General features: G+C 40.5%; 1 protein-coding gene across 2 annotated transcripts in view; it reads right to left on the bottom strand.

The window, feature by feature from the left end:
- The window catches only part of PITPNB (phosphatidylinositol transfer protein beta), a 61,971-nt gene that overhangs the window by 13,284 nt on the left and 28,122 nt on the right, over window positions 1-20,565 (bottom strand). For both annotated transcript variants that reach the window (XM_019950370.3, XM_019950371.2), the window contains exon 8: window positions 8,337-8,414. In XM_019950370.3, the coding sequence (XP_019805929.1) occupies window positions 8,337-8,414 (78 nt within the window). The remainder of the gene's footprint in view (window positions 1-8,336; window positions 8,415-20,565) is intronic.

The raw sequence follows: 20,565 nt of genomic DNA on the forward strand, positions 1-20,565 counted from the left end.
CCCTGGTGGTGCAGTGGTTGAGAGTCAGCCTGCCAAAGCAGGAGACGCCGGTTCGATCCCTGGTCCAGGAGGATCCCACATGCCGCAGAGCAACTGAGCCCATGCGCCACAACTACTAGGCCTGCGCTCTAGGGCCCACGAGCCACAACTACTGAGCCTGTGCGCCTAGAGCCCATGCTCCGCAACAGGAAAAGCCACTGCATTGAGAAGCCCACGCACCGCAACAAAGAGTAGCCCCCACTCGCCACAACTGGAGAAAGCCCGGGCACATCAACGAAGACCCGACACAGCCATAAATAAATAAATAAACAGACAAACAAATAAATAAAAGTCTCTTTAATGATGACACAGAAAATAGTAAACTTGACTACATGTGGTAAATAAAAGGTAAAAGAATCCTTTTGGCATAATCTTTCTGGGGTGGGGTCTGACACTACGTAGTTAAAAAGTTTTAAAGCTGCTCGTATCCTATATATACCATATACCCTTTAACTTGATAATTCCACTTTCAGAAATGCATCCCAATTCATCAGGTAAGAAAATAACACTAGATTTTTTCAGAACAGCGAAACCTTGGACTTACTAAACACCCACTGAAAGAGAGAGTTGGTGAAATACCTCATAGTTCTTCCAAGCAATCGGCTACTATGCATACAGCCATTAAAAACCATCTTTTCAAAGAATGTGAAGAAAAAAAAATCATAATACCAATATAAATAGGTATCTATGTATAATATAAACATCTACAGCAAAATAAACTATGTGAATTAAGAAATATAACAAATAGCGGTAATTAAATGCTGAGACTACAACTGACTTTTATTTTCAAAACTTCATAAATATGTATTATTTTATAATCAGAAAAAAAAAATTAACACGCTTGAAAAACAGACTCTAAAAAAGTTTTTGCCTTCAGCTGAGTATTTTAGGACAAAGATTTACTTCGCCCTAAATTATCTGGGTACTATTTTAAATCTTCATTCATCTTTGACTATAAACAATCTAAATATTTTCCTGCTTCTTTTCTTTTTGATGTTTCATAAATCAAAGCTAAATAAAATCAAGCTAAAAGCTGAATTAAGATCTTTAATACGTAACTTTAGCTCAGCCCACATTTAATTTTTCCTCATCTTAAACTTCTAAAGCAAAAACAAGGTATACATGTAAAGTATTATCAGCTTCAGAGTTATCAGAAGTATTCTTGTGAAAAAATGTGTAACCTTTAAAAAAATGTGAAAAATCTCAATGGGACAAGTATTTGCGACCCCACATTCAGAGCAGTGTTTTAGAATCCAGAGAACCCAAAGGAGTTTCAGCCTTCAGGGAGCTTGCTGCTGGCGCAAAGCAAAGTTTCCTCTTTGGCCTTAAACAATACAAATGTTTTCTGATTCTTTCCTCCTCCATCATTTGAAAAAATAACCCCAAAGCAAATAAAGGCAAAATCTGAATTCAGATCATTCACACCTAATTCCAATCCAGCCCAAACCTAACACTTCCTAACCTAGTGTAGCAGTAAATAAAATTATTCTGCTAATGAAAATACAAGTTTTATACAGATTATAGCATGAAAATTTAAAAAAACAATCGAAAATAAAAGGTAAAGAATGGTTGGTCTCCAAAAGATAAGAATCAGAAGTTCTATAAAAAATAAAGTCATGGGCTAACATAAGAACCCAAAATGATCACCCATCTCTACACGATTTTAAATTTCATCTGTAATACTAGCTCGCTGTGAAATGTTTCCAAAATTGTATTTAAATAGTTTGTGTATTCACTGAATTCCTTACATTTCACTTTTCTAACTATAAATGAAACCCCTAAGCTCAAATCATGTTTTTAATTTAACGACACATATTAGGTTACTCTGAGGTATGTGGATGAGGCCTAAGGGAGAGTAATGTATACTGAAGCCACACAACGTAACTAAACAAAACGCAGGGTGTTTAATTGGAACGGTGAGCAATCAGCCCATGCTCTCCACAAGAACTACTTCCTCGTATCTGTGACAAACAAATACACACAAATGCAAAAGAGGGGGGAAAAAACCACCCAAAGGCATTCTGCAAACTCATTTCCTAAAAATGTAGTCCTCTCACAGCTTCATCATACATGTCAACTGCACATACACTTTTTCCTATTTAAAATGTGTTGGGATAAAGACAGAATAGGTATAAGTTACATCTAACCAGCGTTAATATTTTGCAAGGACACAGCAGTTTTTATAAGGCTCATGCTCCCTTCATATTTCAATTTTTCAATTTTAGGCAATCTGAACGCTCAATTTCAGCTGCTGATTTCGTAATGTTAAGTTTCCAACCCAGAGTTCACTAAGAAAGTTAAAAATAAATGCACTGCTGTGGCTGTTGCCAGCGCCCCCATCAGTAAATATCAACACACGATTACAGAATGTATGTGGAGTATGTGTACCGAAATTTCAAGCAAAGCCTGATGCTACAATTCACAGCCATTCCCTCAATTTGGTTTAGATTTTGGTAGCCATTTGGACAGACCAACACTGGACATTATATTCTCTGTAAGTACATGGCAAGTCCAACACTGATTTTTACTTGGTTTAAGATAGTTAACTTGAATTCAGCAAATACTTACTAAGTATCTGTAAGTATCTACTATGAGCAAACCCCGTGCTCAGCACTGCACATACCAAGTGAGCCGGACACAGAGCCTACGGCTGAGAGTTCAGAGAGTGACGGGGGGACGAGGAGGTGGGGGAAGGAAGGGAGTATGAACCCGTGAACCGCCACCCTGGCGCAGGACACACCAAGTTCCATGAGCAGGTCATCAACAAAGGACTCGGAAGGGTTCAGGGCAGGAGATTCCTAACTGGTTGGGCAAGTGCTAACTGTTAAATGGAAGAAGTAAACGTGGGATAAAGTTCAAAAGATTAAACTAATCGTAGGTTAAACTAATTTCACAAAAATAGACAGTAAAGCTTACTGCCTGTGAGAGAATGATCAGTCACATTTTCCATGCCTCCAAACTTAGTATTTTTGTAGCTCGCACCCATTTTACTAATCAGAACTTTACTGAGCATGTGCTTCATGCTTGTGTCCAATTACTCCAGGAGTGACACCAAATACAACTGAAATCACAAATTCACGCTTCAAGTGAAACTCATGAAAACTTTATGGCCCTGACTGTCAGGAAGACACTCCGCAAGAGGCCCATCCTGTCAAATCACTCCTTGAACCTGAGTGAGACATCCCATCCGTCCACGCCTAGTCCTTCGGCTCTGCCTGAGAACAGAGGCATTCGGTACCCGAGATAAAGCTAGAACTAATCATGTACCGCTCCTGGGGCACTTAGCTTCTGGAAGACACAGAACGGCTTTTTTGGTGTCCTCTTAGGAGTTGCATAATTGATACACACTAAGGGCAAAATGCCTATTTTTTATACTGAATTAAAAACCTAGTTGCCAAACCAAGTACTCAAAAACAATGAGCCATGTTCTAAGGTCTGCTTTAGTATACATAAGCCACAGTGTGGTCAACTAGAAACTAATTATTAAGCCTCTTTATACCACCCACTATGGGGTTTCAAACGTGAGATTACAGGGAGGGAGCACGTTTAAAATGCCTTCACATCTCTCCTGGACTCAGAGCCAGGTCTAGATGAAGACACAGGAGAGCGCCCTCAGCCCTCCTCCTCCTCGGGCGGCTCAGTAAGAGACAGTGCTCCTTAGCCTCTAGAGGACGAGGATGGATGATCTGGGCTGCCTTCCTGCCGGTCTCTACCTCAGAGAGATTTCCACTGAGGGGTTTCAAATTCTCCCTCATCCCCTACTTCCATTCTTCCCATCCCCAGCCAACAGAACCTTGTGGCATCTCTACTTTAGGCCACAGACAACCAAAACTGCCTTCTTTTCACAGGTGTGGGGGGAGAAGAGAAAGGAGTCTTGGCAGCACAGCAGGAAACAAATCAGCATCCCCATAACCCAGAGATGGCTGCCCTCCACTGGCCTGGAGAATCCAGAACGGCCTTCGCCATAAGTCCAAAAGGAATCTAAAGCGTGACCGCGCAGGTGAACTGTACAACAAACTGCTCTGCAAGGCCAAGCTCCAACTGCCAGAGCCTTTACATAAAATTGAATTAACTGACACAGAAGACAAACTGCACGTGTCTTTATGATTAGAAAGAGAATATTTATATAAAGACATATAAAAAGATAATACAAAAGCCACCACAATTTCTGCATCAACTTCTTTACTCGACCTGATCCCCTAATACCCCAACGTTCAGACACATGTCAAGCACTGTAAGGGCTCTGCAGATGCTTCGGCAAAGCCTCTTACAAAGACCTTTATAGGCCCAATTATTAACTATCATATATATGTAGACATAGAGGCTGAAGTCTTCATGAGGCATCTGGATTAAATGAAGAAAAAAATGAGACCTTGCCATAATCTTCAAAAGTGTTGTTTCAGTTGGTTAAAATGACAACTCCTCACCTCATCAGAGAAGGCAAACTGGAGAGCTAAAGGAATCCACATGCAAATGGGTAAACCATTGGTACCGGTAGTCATACCAACATCACAACCCCTGAAACATAAAATGAACCAAAACATGGACACGTGCGTGCACACACACACACACACACACACACACACACGTGCATGTGTGGTGCTACACAGAAGACGTTTACATCCATGAGAAATGCACAATTTTGCCTTGAAGCAAAAATCTTTATAGGTCATAAATCACTCTCCTATTACTATGCAGAGTCACTTAATCAAGTGTTGAACCCTAAATAACAAAATGTAATTCACATGCTCAGATTTAAAAAATTCTTTTTTTAGAGGGAAAATGAATACGTATACAACTAAGGTCTGCACCTCTGGGTTTGTAGTTTTAAAAAAATAATGTATCATACCATAAACTAAAAAAAAAGTCTGTACTCCTAACACATACAGGTAATACGAAAATCTATTCCCTGGCAATCCCGTGATCCCCTGCTAGCAAAGGCTCTCTAAACTGTGTGGCCTCTGCTTTATGGCTGACCCGAGTCAAGCGCTCATGAAGCACTCATAACCACGAGGGGTAAGGACAGGTGAACCAGGACGTGTTCGGCAATCCCCAGACACCAGAACCAAGGGAACCCTGGACACTAGACAAAGAAAAGGAATAACTGTGTCGTAAATAGGGTAGCATATTCACTGACCTCATTAACCCCAGGAGATGATAGAGGATTTTTATTTCCAAAGACAAAAGCATGACAACAATGATAAAAGCTACCATTTATTGTGCACTTCCTCTCTGCTGGGATTATAACATTCATTATTTAGTCCTCACACAAACCTTCTGAGGCAGTTACTAATATCATTCCCATTTTAGAGGTGTGGAAACCGAGGTTCAGAGTTAGGGTTAAGTTATTTAAGTCACAACTTGTGATAGATTCACGATGGGTTTTTAATGGATCTCCCTTAGTGCCACTGTCACCTAACAGATTCCCTGACCACTGGAAACGTATGACAGGTATTAAGAGAAGAATCAAATTCTGGAAAATACCATGAATAAGAGAGCCACACAACTGCCATGATGCAGGAGGGCAAAACAGTGCAGACTGGTGAGCCCGGATCTCTGGATTAAGAGCCAGAATCTGCTATGTCTCCATGCCTTACACATCTCTGTGACTAGCACTGAATCAGGTGCTACAGAAATGGCAGACGCTTCTCCTGTAACTATTATCCCTATTTCTCTGGCCAAGTTTCTAATCTATAAAGTGAAGCAGCTGTATTTACCCCACAGGAAGGTTGTGAAGATTGAATACAACCTTGTCTAATGCCTGGCACCAAAAAAAAGCTTCTTTTCCCTCATCCAGTCTGGTGCAGACAAGCATTAAATACTGCAATGATTCAGAAGGAAAATATCACTGTGGGATAAGTAAGGGAAAGTTTCAAAGCGATCACGGGTGTGCACTTAGCTGTGACTACCCTTTGGAATGTGTGCTGGTAAGGTGAGTCTCCGCTGAGGGGTATGGAGGGCCTCTGGAGCGGCAGAGGAACCACCAGGCAGCACTTGGACTGGAGCATTCTTCTATACGATCCTGGGTGAGTGGGACCAGAACAGGGTTTCTTCTTCCTTTTTGCCTTAAGTACCATGTATTTCTTCCCTATTCTCATATTTCAGAAGTATAGAAACCTTCAACTATTATCCTTCCCTGGTGCTCCCTTTGGTGCCAGGCAAATAGGGCCTGCTGAACAGCTGCAGGAGATGCTGACAAGAGCAAGTCAGTCCACAGGTTCCTGTTTTTCTGTATGTTGTATCATCAGCTAGTCAATCCTTCTTACTCTTTAGTTTCTATCTCAGCAGTAAGTGATGCTTTTAAGGCCAGTGTTAAATCTCAGAGAAAGACTTCTCCTCTGACTTACTCTTGACTCCCTGAGTTATTTCTGAGATCACAGTAACTCACTGAAATTCAGTTAAACAGTAACCCAACTTATGAGAGTAGCTGCACCTACCATCTTTTGGCTCAAGTCAACAACCGACAGGCAAATAGGTAGAATGGTATCACTACCAGCCAGCGCTCTCCCTGAGAAATAAGCTATTGTTTAACCCCCTCACCACACACACACACACACACACAAAATGGGGGCAATAATTTGCTATACTACAACCTGAAAAAATGCAAAATTTCACAATTTCTAAAAACGAAACCTATTCTAGAATTTTAAGTAACCATTAATGGATAATAAAAGACAAAGCAATGTTAGTTAAAAAGGTAAAAATCATAAATAAAAAAGCAGTAAAACTCATATTCCAAGTTCCTAAAGGTTGGAAATCAGGTAAAAGTCATAGTGTCAAACTACCCTTGCTGCCTGTTATAAAACTGGTTAGGAGGTCCTACAGGAAAGATGTGCACCCAGACACAATAGCCCACCACATAATATAGCATCACCTTTTCAAGTTTATACCTGAAAAATTGACAATTTGAAAAAAATTCAATTTAATCCACCTCCAACTCTCAATTTCATGGCCCTCTATTCCCTGAAAACTATCATCAGCTACAGAGCTGGTACTTATTGGGGCCAGAAGACCTTTGAGAAGATACGGCAACCTTAGAAGCAGACACCTGTCTGCTCTAGCACAGCACTCTCTTTTAAGGCCAGTGTTAAATCTCAGAGAAAGGCTTCTCCTCTGACTCAGGGTGAGTTCTAAAGTTCACAGTGAGAAATCTTGAAAAGGGGTGGGGAATTTTTTTTTTTAAATCCATGAGAGTAAATTTAGAACATGCATACTGAACTTGTTCCTTAATTTTTTTTTTTAAGTGACATATATCACTTTCTGGGTATTAAAAGTCTCTAGTCATGGCCATTAAACTGAGAATCTTGAACCAAACTCTATCCAGAGAACAAATGTGAAAATAATTATGAATCATTTCTTATAGAAGAAAGTCAGACTCATTCTTCATTTTAATTGATGTGCAAGACTGTCCAAAATAGTCCAACACCCATGGAGAACCACTCACTGGGTTCTTCTTGTGGGGCTGTTACAGTAATCCCCTATCTGCAAGCAACGACTAACAGTATTTAGTTGTTGCTTGCAGATAGGGGACTACTGTAACAGTAATCCTAGACATCATTTATCGATGACCTGTGACTGGCTTCAGCATAAACAGATTGGTTACCAAGTAAAACGCTGTTGGTGGAAAATCTGCTCTGGGCATGTTTAGGTTTTTATGCTCCTCTTCTCCTGTCAAATTAGCTGTAATAACTTGCCATCAACACATTAAGCCTTCTCTAAGGGGCTGTCATTTAGTTTAGCGGATGTCTTTAAAATCCATTATATTTCTATAGCAATTTAAATTATTACCCTAACATTGCTTTTCTTACTTCCATGAATAAAGTAAGGATGTGCTTTTTATTAGAAAACAACTACTTGCCATCAAAATTGTTCTCTGGTGCCCTGCTTTCCGAAATGTAACTATTAAAAGGCCAGGAACATGAGACCGGGGAAGGGGAACTTGTTCAGTTTTTACCAAGACTAAATTTAAACTATCAACCTTCACTTAACATGGATTTTTGTACTGCTTCAAGTCTCAAAAGAGAACATTACAATCCCCAAAGACTAAATCACTTGTCTCTTTTAAGAGTTATCAGAATAGCATTATGCTGAAAGTGACAGCCTGGCTCTGTTCTGTTTGTTAATGCAGCACAGACTTGCTGGCCAACTGCAACTGGCTGTGAGTCCTTATCACAAATAAAACTATTTTTGTGCCATTTCTGTTTTTCACTTAAACGTCACCAGCTCTTCCAGACTCAGGACCTGTCAAGTGTTCTGTTGCCAAGACTCTGCCTGTCAGAAAGGTCAGCATCCAGTACCTTCCAGTTGGGTCCCAAAGGGCCTCTCTTGGTTTTGACTGACTGGAATAACGCTGGGTCTTCATCAGCTTTGTAGTCCTGCAAAGCAAAACAAAGTCAGAAGCAGAGAAGAAAACCAGAGAAAATTCTTTAACCTTGCCAGAACAGCCCTCTGCAGCTACTAAACACATGACAGAAACTGACGGGGCTTACTGTGCTTTGCATAAACGCAGGAAAATGTTTCTAAACGATATTAAGTTCTCAGTTTGGTTCTCTTTGCTTTAAGCTTTTACCTTGTAGCAAAACAATTACATAATAAAAAGTAATAAAAGTCCTGACTAACAGTCCACCATGACTGGTTGCTGGATAGCTATCTCTAAGAAATCTTCCAAAACTTTTCAACAGTTTCAGTACTTTGATATATTATATATTCAGTACTTTGATATACGTATAATCACACTCAAGAAATAAAGCCGACCCATACCAGTTTTCACAACACCCCTAGATGAAGACACTGGCCTCTAATGCCTGCTGGAGAGCAACCCCCATGACTGCGAACACCGATCAGAACCACGGATGCTGTGGCATCCCCTTGAGCTCTGCCACGGCTGGGTCTGTGGCGGATGCCTCAGTTAGGAGGCCAGCCACTCCAAAGCCTTGTTCGTGGAGAGCCATGGGTACACAGGCAAACCTCAGGGACTACACTCATGTCAGCCCTGCAATGCCAAGTGAGGTGAGCGAGGGCTTTACGACTCCATATGGGACTCAGTTATATCATGCCATAGGGAACAGCCCTAAAATCTAGGTTTTATAGGAGGTTTTGGTGTGTAAATACTCTTTCCCTTAATATCCTCTTTCTGATAGAATGGAAAACATGAAAGGAGTAAACCTTTTTAATCCTATCTGCTTTACAAAAGTTCTTTGGTCATTACACACATACATACACACAATCTACAGATAGAAATTAAAAAACTACTTTTGAAGAGCTACCATCCAGATTTTAAAAAAGAAATGAGTTGTAACAGTAACAGTGAACAGAGGTCAGTTGAAAATACTACAAAAGGAGAGCCCCTTTCTTCTTAAGCAGAATTTTTAAACCAGGGGTCCTTCACAGCATTTATGTAGGGACCACATACTTTGAGAAAAATGCCCAGACAAGTCAATATGAAAAAAAATCATTGTTTTAGAGATAGGGGCAGTGCAAGCACTGAACACATGCCAAGGCATAATACAAACTTTCAAAATCAAAGAAAACATGCTGAGAAGCAGCCAATCAAGACTCAACAGTTATTCAGTAAATGCATATGACATGTTAATAATTCCTAAAGAGAAAGTTATAAATAAATTACGTGAGGAAGGAGAAGAGTGAGGTTCGGGTAGACAACAAAACTTTAAAGAAAGATAACTGGGCAAATGTGTGACCTTGAACTCCTAACAGCTGTCTTCTAAGAAGCTACAAAAAGGTCCCCCAGAGGGTTAAGACGATTACGCAGGCAAACTCGGCTGGCCATGCTGAGCCTTACTGCTAAAATACGCAACATGGCGCAGCTACAGGCACGAGGTCAGTCAGCACTGTCCAGGAATGACAAACTGGGATGAGCCAACTGCAAGGAGTCAGACAACTGGAGTTAGCTGGTGTGTCTGGGCACATCAGCAGAAAGTTCAATTACTGTCAGCTAACATGAATTCTTAAATTCCAATTTAGAACCGCACCCTAAAAATTAACAACTTCACTGCTGACTGAGAAAAGAATCAACTGTACAGGTGGTCTCAAGACCTGGATTCACAGTGAGAAATCAGCTGTCCTACTAACAAATACTTGTAACCCCATTTTCTTCTAGGTCAGAGGCTTGGAAACCCAGAGATAAGCTCAGTTTCCTCCAAAACTGAAAATATTTAACATTATATCAAATAATCACTTTTGACATCCTCTCCCTCGATTCAAGGTCTATTTATTGAACAGCCATCACAGAAAAGGTGCATTACATATGCACCATGCAGTGCACAGGATGCTAAGCTAAGAGGCAGTCTAAGGGATCTAAGGACACAAGGAGAGCCAACACCTGGTTCTGGCTCCTAGAAAATCAGTCTAGCTGGGAGCAAAGCAAGAGAGACAAAGAAACGGTAATCGAAACCCCAGGGGCTACATGTTGACTGCCAACAGAGAATGGAGAGGAGAGTTATAGAAAGAATTGAAACCAACCGACACCAGCCAAGGAAATGTATTTTTAAAATGAGTTTTAACATCATGTTTAAAAGTAGAAAAATCTTACTGCTAAAGAACACTGTGTTAAATTTTTTTATGATAAAATTTTAATTATCTGTATAATGCCCAGAGGTCTGACCAGTGGTTAACATTTAACAGTTCATCCTATTTGAAGGAAAAATACTTCCTTTTTTCTTTTTTACTAACTGGGGTGTGACCTTACTAGGGGCATGATGCTCAAGTTTTTGTTTTTTACAAAATCGAAGATATTATGGAGCCTGGCATGAGTTGAATAGTAAACACCACATTTCCTGAATCTAAGAGGCTGCCAGTTACAGGATGCTCCATTATTTTATGTACCATTAAGAAGGAAAACACTAAGCCAATAAAACATGGCACAACTGGAAGACAAATCTGACGAAATAGAGACTGCAGAACTATCTCTGAGGATGCTAAACTCACCAGCTCCGAGAGAAAGAAAAAGCAAAATCCACAAAACAAAGTGTACACAAGTATCAGTAGGGCTGACAGTATACAATAAGGGTAGTACATAAACCAAGGCAGAACTAACTTAAGAAAAGCGAGCTTGGTCTAAAACTTGTACCAGCATAAATTATTTTCATGTAGAGGTAAACTAATTAAGGGGTGACTCACCCCAGGAGCTGGGTCTAAGCATGATTACAGTACCAGTGAATGTGAAAATGTAAGCCGTTGGATTAGATGGACTTTTGGACAACACTCCTTTCTCCTTCCTAACCCCACCCAGCTCCATGCCACGGCGACACCTTAAGGGATTTTCAATGCCTATCTGACATAGATTCATTAACTGAAGAACATGGAATAACACTTTGAAAGTTCTCCACTCTGGACCTAATATACTGATCCTGAAAGTTTATTTCCGAGCCTTCATCATTAGTGCTGTTCACTGGATAACTTTTCTGAACTACGGATTCACAAAATTATAGAGGTGAACTGCACCTTGAAGACCACCCAAGTCGCTTCAATTCACAAATGAGGAAACCACAGTCCAACAAGAAGGTGGCAATGGCTCACCTACCTGAGGACTTGAACACAAGCCTTCTTACCCTCTGTCCTGGGCTCATTCTAGTCCAGCACACAGGAGGACAGCAGAAGGGTGTCCACAAAAGCCAGATAAGCAAAACACATTTCAAAAACACCAAGAAGCAGCAGCACCAGAGATACCAAAGTGGATTTTCCTATAAGGCATGAGTGTGTGCATATAAAATATCACACATACACATATATACACATATCTCCAAAGCTAAGTCTTCCCTCTCCACTTTTTTCTCTTGAATACAAAGCAGCAAACATTAAGGATATACTGAAAATGCAACAAAACCCAATTATTAACAATAGCACCTTAACCTTGACAGATGAGGATAATGCATCTTGTCAAAACCTAGGAATTTTTTTGTGCTTTTTAATGTTAGTTTGAATACGTAAATGTTTAATCAGTTGAATTAAGTAGCAAGATATTAAAAAGCAGGAAGCAGGTGTGGTTTTAACAACCTCAGTTTTGTATCTCTATAACAAACATTTAATTTTTTGAACAGTATCTTTTTTGCTACAATTTTATTGTTGGGTAGCTAGTTTGGTCTTTCTGTATATGAAAACTGGCCGATTTATATCCGTATCACAATGAACAAATATATTCCTTCATGTATGACAGTTTCAGCATACAGAATGCAACCTCCGCTACCAATTATAGCTGCAAATGAGCAATAGTGTGGAATGAGACAGCCTGCTGGCTTTGTTAGTATTCTGTCTCCTTTGGGATCCCGTGGGGAAAGGGGAGGCTCTGATGAAGAGAAGCCCTTGGCTCATGGTTTATTGTGCTTGCCACCAGCTGCAGACTTCTCATCTCATTAGTTCTTTTAGAATACTGTGGGTGAAGACAGCTGTAGCCTACTTGAGTCTTCAGCTCCTGGGTATTCTGAAGGCTGAATTTGCTATGCACTTTCTGTAATCCTTGGGAAAAAAAAGAAAGCAAATTCACTAGGCCAAGGAAATGTATTTTTAAAATGAGTTTTAAAATCATGTTTAAAAGTAGAAAAATCTTATTGCTAAGGTGCACTGTGTTTAAAAATTTTTATGATCAAATTTTAATTGTCTGTATAATGCCCAGAGGCCTGGCCAGGATAAGGAACGGTTTAGTAAAACCATCATTATCAAGTTAGGTGTAATGTCCCCAGACACTGCTTGCTCCACCAATGCTAGCGCCTGAACAACAGAAAAACACAATGGTATCAGCATAAGGTAGATTCAGATAAGTGTTAATACAGCTCTATTTAATTGAAAACTCTTATTTAAGTAAAAAAGGCAAGTCAAGACACCCTTTGGAGAACAAATAAAATAAAATATGGTAAATAAATGGGTTACTGAGACTCCATGCTAGAGCCACAGAATACATTAATTAAATTCTTATAAATAACTGTTTTCTGTCACTGGAATACAAAAGTTGGGCTACCTCTTGGGTGTACATCTGTTACTCACTACAGTTCTCAATAGAAACTCTCAACAGAAACCAGATTCATTTTGAAGACAAAGAATATTAGTTTTACGGGGCTTCCCTGGTGGCTCAGTGGTTGAGAGTCCGCCTGCCAATGCAGGGGACACAGGTTTGTGCCCCGGTCCGGGAAGAGCCCACATGCCGCGGAGCGGCTGGGCCCCGTGAGCCATGGCCGCTGAGCCTGCGCGTCTGGAGCCTGTGCTCCGCGACGGGAGAGGCCACAATAATGAGAGGCCCGCGTACCGCAAAAAAAAAAAAAAAAAAAAAAAAAAAAAAATTAGTTTTATGAATCTTTTAGCATAGTGGCTGTCCCCCAAAATGCAAGTAAAAAATCTGTGCTGAGCCAACCCAATGTCCTAGAGCCAGACTGAACTCATGATTATAAATGGGGGAGTGAGGAGGTGATGGGGGTAGGCTGGTAAGAGCTTCTTAACAGCTTGTGGAAAAATTGAGATGAGCTCCAGATACCAGAAACTGCTTAAAGAACCATGCCTGGTTACCACAGGTGAGGTTACAGTAAACTAAGGAAAGGAAAAGAGTGCCCAATCCACATGCACTAGCAACTCCTTGACACCTGCTCTCCCCAAAGAGAAACAATTCTACAGGGTAAACAAAAACTTGAGAGAGATATTAGGATCCTGCAGCCTGCTGTAAAATGCCTTCCTTTAGCACAAGATGATTAATTAGGTGTCTATTCAAATAGCTCAAAGATAATCATTAAGTTTAAAATGCACAGGTATTGCTGCTCAACTTAGCAAAGCTCATTTCTTCTAATCACATCCTAAAAGTAAAGGCCAGGATGGGGGAAAGAGCTGAATTAAACATGTAGATAAACAAACATCATCATTTATTAGCACTGCCCTGTATTTTCCAGTACTGTGGCACTTAGAAAAAAGGAGTTCCCAGATTCTATCACCATTGACCCAGTGCATAGCTAACTGGAGCTGAGAAAACTCAAGCCAGACTCTAAAAGGGAAGTCCATTTAAAAAAAAAAAAAAAAAAAAAGTTTGCATTAAATTTTGCAAGTAACAGAGGTGTAAAGAGAAAACATTTACTAACTTGTTTAAGAAACTCATTTCAACAGTTATTTTCAAATAAGCAATTTTCTTTCCTATTTTTAATCACATCTCCCCAGTGACTCCTCACCCTTTCAGGTTCCCATAGAGTACCATTAATGTAGTATAAGTAAATCTCATTAATTCAGGTCCTACCACCTTGGAATTCATAATAATTCGGACAGGGGCTAGACTGAAGTTTATCTTTGTATGATCTATGAAAAAAAGATTTGCTACACAAATTAATAGAGTAACAAGATCTCAGGAGGGCTGTTTAAACAGTTCAGAAGTGTTTTAGAGCAATTCAGAAGCATTCATTTGCATATAATTATTATGCTAATTACAAATCATTCTTATCTATTCATTAAAGCAGATTCCCAAAGGACCACTAATTGTCAATAACTTGTTGGCCTAGTTTCTGTTACTGAATGTACCTCAGAGGAACAAAACTGCATTAAAAAAAATTCTCTAATTCAACACTCTCATTAATCCTTACTGGCTTTCCACCAATGAATCTTTAAAGCTGAATTTTTAAACAACTGCCCTGAGAACTGAGAAATGCAGTCAAACCTACACACCCAAACAGAACACTTTCTTGTAATCTTTTCAATCTCATAGAGATGCTGCACAGAGACCTGGGGTGGGCGAGCTTGGCGGACAGGGGAGGAGGACAGACGCTGTCAGCAGAGCTCTGTGCTGAAAGGTGGCCACAGCCTAGAGCACTGCTGGGCTAGAGCACAGCTAGAGTAATCACCTCCTCCATTCCTTCTCATCTTGTCCGAATCACAGCCAGAGCCTGCCAACACTGTCATGTTTATGAAGGCAGACCCCCAAAGCCTTTGGAAGGTTGCAAATTGATAGAGAAAGAGAAAAAAACTCAGAATTTCGGTTACGAAAAGAAGTTACAACCAAAAGCCTGATGTGACAGTCTCCATCTCCTACAACCTGGCAGGGAAACTAAATAGTTGGGCTCCAGAGGCTGGGTTCCTGGAGAGCCCAGGGCTGGAGGGTACTCCCCAGCCCTCCTCTCAGGGGTCAGTAGGCTACTGGTTTGGATAAGCCTGTGTTTCATACACAAATATACAATATATTTGTTACTGTTACATTATATTTATTATTATATGTTTATATAGTATAGCATTTAAAAATGAAGACATTTTAAACTCTTAAAACCAATGAAATAAGTTTCAACATACCAACAAGTCAGTTTTATTAAAGATGATTGTTAAATATATATTTTAAAATTAAACTGCGTATGCCTAAAACATAAACAGTATGTTTAGGAAAGTTTTGCTTAACATAAATGCATTTATTTCCTTAAATGACAGTAGATCACAGAACATATTACATCAAATTCCTTACACTAAAATGGGAATGTCCTTTTGAAAATTCACAGGGTGAGCCCTCTCCAGTAAAATGTCCATTTTGGTTCATGATTTGGGCTTCAGGCACAGCTGCATCTAAATCCCAGGACCCCCTTAATTCCATTAGCACCAATTTAACAAACACTAAATGGGAAATAATTGCAGAAAAAATGTTAACTTTTTTTTTTTTTTTAACAGCAAGAGCAAAATCTGATAAGCAGCATCATTCTTGCTACCATTTTAGGAAAACTTACTTATGTTCCAGGCACACACTTCCTCCTAGTTAACCCTCACAACCTTGGAACAAAGTTACTAACATTGCCACTGGGGGTGAGGAAGTGAAGTTCCTTGCCCAAGTTCACGGTGGCTGAGCAGAGCCGGGACTCAGATGCTGCTCTGTGGACACCCAGGCACCACGAAACTTTACTGCAAAAATGTGATGTGATTACACTTCATCACTTGATAAGACTCAAGTACCCTAAGGGATGTTTACTCCCACTCGGTCTAGAGAACCTCTCCTTGAGGGCTTTACACTGCTGAAAAGGGCTTTTATGCGGAACAGACTTTAAAAACTTGATTTGGAGCTGTTTATGCTAATTTCTTTAAAAATATCTGCCGTTAGCTGCTCAAAAAAAAAACCCATTTTCTAACTCTTACCAGACAATTTCTCCCCCCTAGGAACTACTTCACACCTGACCACCTCCACCACCCTCCCTTTTTTTTACTTTGAAATCATGGAAGAGATTAGAAGTAAATACCAATAACAGGTTCTAGTGGAAAAAGTATTTTCCGCAACATAAGCTTGTACACACAGAGTTTTCAGAGAAATTTTAAAATTCTTGCTAAGATTTAAGCAAGCATGAAATAAGCAATGTGCTCTTTTCCCACAAGAGGGCACTGCCATCCAACTATGCCTTCAAATACACAGGACATTCTCTAAATCCACCACTGGATGCAAATCTAAGTGTTCCAGAGTACTTGACCATGTAAGGCAGCAGAATAAAGTGGGAAACATTTTCACATTTCTTTTTAATAAGAACCATGCTTACACTTATTTATATCTTCTTTGAGAATGGAGAAAAGAAAACACCCTCTGTAACTCACTACGAAAAGGATCTTGACAATGATTTGCTTCACAGCACAGCGAAGGGAGACGAGATAAGCCTTTGACAAGTGAAGTTTCTTAAGCAAAAGCAAAACCACCACTACCTCAAAACCTGTACTTGAGTTGTTCTGTTTTAGTTTCCAGAGGTCAAGGAGGCTACTACTACAAGTCAGGAGCTGCATCACAGCTCTCACCTCTTTATGATGCACACACTTTAATAAAGAGCTTTTGGAGCTCTTGCACATATACCGGGGATAAGTTACACCCTTTCAAGATAGAAATGAGTGTCTAGGTTCATTCTAGTGGCAGAAGGGAGAGGTACTCTACTGGGTTGAGTGTCTGCTCATGCCAAGGAGACCTGAAGCATCTGGCAACCACAGGCTCCTCGCACTTGCTGGAGCCCGGCCACAGACTTCCAATAAACAAAGGCTCTCTTCACGGCTGAAGAATGGGGCAGCCACAGCTCTGGGAGGCAGAAAGCCCTTCTTAGGAAGTGAGAGGCAACAGCTGGAACAAAAGTAACATCTAAGATGCAGGCGCTCTGTGAAAGCTGTGGGCAACAATGGAGTGACGGTCAGCGCTGACCATTTAGGGTTATCAGCTACCAATGGTTAATTCTGAAGTCTATTAGATTGACCCCAAAAGTGTCACTTTTGTGGCTCAAAAGCTGACAAATATTAACAATTTCATATGGTCTGATCAAATATTTAACTTTTTCCAGTCGAATTTCATGTTTCTGATTTTAAAGAGAAAAAATTTTAATCTTATAAAGATTATTTAGAAAGCATATTTTGTGATTCTTACATTTCTTTAAAATTATGAAGTTTTTTTTTAAAGGCAGTGCAATAAAGCATATGTTGCCAAGACTATCTACTCAAATGTGTAACATCTGGGTACTGTCTCACAGAATGTCTGATCAAAAGAAAAGATATGCCCGAATCCTTCCTAGAGCGCAAGAAACAAGCACTGCTTAAAAGTGTGACCAAAACTTACATGCCTAAATAAATGAAACCAAGTTTCATCAGCTTTCCATGGCTGACATTTAGGAAAAAAGTATGTTTAAAACGAGCAGTAACTTTAAAACAATACATACTCATGGTTTAAAACAATTATGAAGTGCCAGATTGTTCAATACTCAAATAATGGAATGGTGTTCAAAGTGACAACAGCTAAGTGGGTGGAAAAGGCAAGTCTTACATGTTCATTTCCAAAGGCAACCAAGATTTCAGAAAATCAGATACAGCTTAGCGTACTTCTGCTCTCAACTAAAACGGGCCCACCAAAACACATTCGCCAAACAAATGGATCATAACCGGAGAACAAATGGTCAGTGCTGGAAAGAACAAGCAAAAAGCACAAACTTTAAAAGCCAATTCATTTTCCTGGAGACCACCATCACCACGGGACTCCTACAAGTGGATTGGATGAGCCCAGCAATCCCATTACTGCCTTTGGATACGCAATTAAACGGTGGGGGCTCTTCATTTAGTAAAGTACTACACTCCAAATCTACCATCTTGTCAGCCTTTGAACCCGGACTTTGCAGGCACCCTGGAGCCCAGCACTGGTCTCTATCAGTTGTGAGAAAAAAAGCTCTTTGGTGGAGGGCACTCGACACCACCAGACTACACAATCAGAAAAAACGAACTCCAAGTCACTTAGAAACACTTTTAACATGTTCACTGATTAAGAATCTTGCAGGCTCTTCAGACAGATACAATTATTAGTTTATCTGGAAAAATATTTACCACGCCAACACAGAGCAAATAGCAAATTCCAATAAATGTTTGCTAAATGAACATGAAAATATATGAGTGGTGCTCACTGTAAGTACGCACACCAAAAGACATCTTAGGGTCTCCAATTCTTCTATTCTGTTGTATGTATGCAAATTTCCAAATATGCCCGAGTTTAGCAGTTATGGATGGAGGTAACAAAGGCCACGACGAAAGCTGCTATTTCGGGGGGCAAGAGAAGATGGATGGAAGAGCCAGCACTTGCTTGTTTTAAATAAATTGAGAATGCTCTTAATCAACATAATGCAAAGGAAGGAACAGCATACAGTGAGATGTTCTAGAAAAATAAGTCAGCAGCCCTGCTTTTGAGTCCATTGGTAACGTGGCTTGCGGGAAAGTTACAGCACTTCCCTGAGCTGAAACTCCTGAACAGTAAAATTAGCGACTGGTGTGAATGTTTTGGGACCATGGCCTCCAGTTGAGGTTCCTTCTGCTTCCAAAATCCTAGAAGGAGAGTGCCCCCTCTACAATGTTGACCAGTAACAGCATACTAGAGCACTTCCCAAGAGTGAGCAGAAATCACCTAAAGAGTTGGACAGAGACAGCCCAGGGCCTGGAAGGCTCTGACCTGGGAGGAGGAGAATTTTCATCTCTAACAAGCTGCCCACGGGCAGACCTTGCTTAAAAGGAAAGCGTTTTGGCCAAAGTCCTAGCTTAGGACTTAGGCACAACGTTCCCCAGAGGGCCTCAGGGGCCCTAAAAAGAAGCTTGTAACCTCTAAAGAACGTTCAGAGAACTGGACCAGTGGGCAGATCCAGCCACAACTGAGATCCACACATGTACGGCCTTGTGGCCGTGGTGGGGGTGTTCTCCAAAGGAGCCCAAACAAGTGGGGAAACTACATGGGCTGGAACGGAGCAGAGGGGTTCCAGGCCCCGCGAGGGAGTGAACTTTATGAGCAGCCCTGGCCTCTCACCTGGGAGTTCCCGTGTCCCTTGGGGTAGCAAGGAAAGAAGCGGGACTAGTGAGGGGAGCCACACTTTGCTCCAGGAGCTCCTGTTGAAAAAGCTGCTCAGGAGAAGTTTTCTACTGGAAGGAGATGGCACAGAGCCGTCTGGAGTCCAACAGTGGCGACCCAAGGAGCACAGCCCAGGGAGGGAGGTTTGGCTACTGGGGGCAGGCATCAGGGCTGAAGGCATAGAGCTCTGAGTCCAGAGTGTGAGATACCTCCTCTCCACCACTTCCCGGGGCGGGGACAATCGCAAATGTGGAGGAAAAAAAAAAAGGACTTGGGGTAAACACAACATGGCAACCAAGGCAATTATACTCATGAGCATGTAAGGATAAGGACCTGAAAGTAACAAATGGGGCAGAGGGGGGTTAAAAAGGACAGAAGAAGGAAGAGATACGTATGAAATCTGAGATTTATCTTAAGAGCACGAGCTTCCTGGGTCACTCACAATGAAAGTGCCCCTCTGAGCTCTTTGAGGAGTCTCCACTAAGGATCTGATCAATCAGACCACACCTTGCACATCCTTTCTGTGACCCAGAAACAATATGGCATGTGAGTTTCTAGCTTGTGTGTCTCTTCCTTTTAGGAATACCATCTTCAGTGAAACAACACTAAGGTTAAAAACTGGGCAACTCTTGGCTTTGAAATGCCTCATTTGGGAAAAATCTTTCACCTTTAATTGATACACCCTAAGATGATGAAAAAGGGAAAAAAAATTATTCTCTCTTTAAACCTGATGCATTTTAATTTGGCATAGATCTATATTTTTCAACTATATCTCCCAAACTTTTATGCCATTAATATTTGCTTATTACTGACATCTAAAAAGCAGATGTTCAGCTTTATCAATTTTAGACCTGTGAGCCTTAAAAATTTGAATTGAACATTTATTTCCACGAAAAAAAATTATAAATTATAAAAATAAAGTCCCATAGCATGTACTTCAGAGGAAGCATAGACTACAGAGGAAGGCTGATACAATCCTTTCCCGGTTACACATAAATACCTAAAATGTGGTTCCAATTTCTTTTTCTTTTCTTTTCTTTTTTTTAAATTGTGCTCATTTTCTTTCAAATTACTTCCAAAAACGAAGGTCTCTCTGATGTTAATCATGTGTACACTTCGGCTTACACTTTAAAGACTCTTCCTCTCCTGGGAAGTGACTTTTGTATACAAATCATGGAAAGCTACTTAGACAAAGTGCTGGAGATGATTAAAAGGGGCCAGATTCAAATTCATAC

The sequence above is a fragment of the Tursiops truncatus genome, chromosome 13 (genome assembly GCF_011762595.2).
Source record: "Tursiops truncatus isolate mTurTru1 chromosome 13, mTurTru1.mat.Y, whole genome shotgun sequence".
Taxonomy (NCBI): Eukaryota; Metazoa; Chordata; class Mammalia; order Artiodactyla; family Delphinidae; genus Tursiops; species Tursiops truncatus.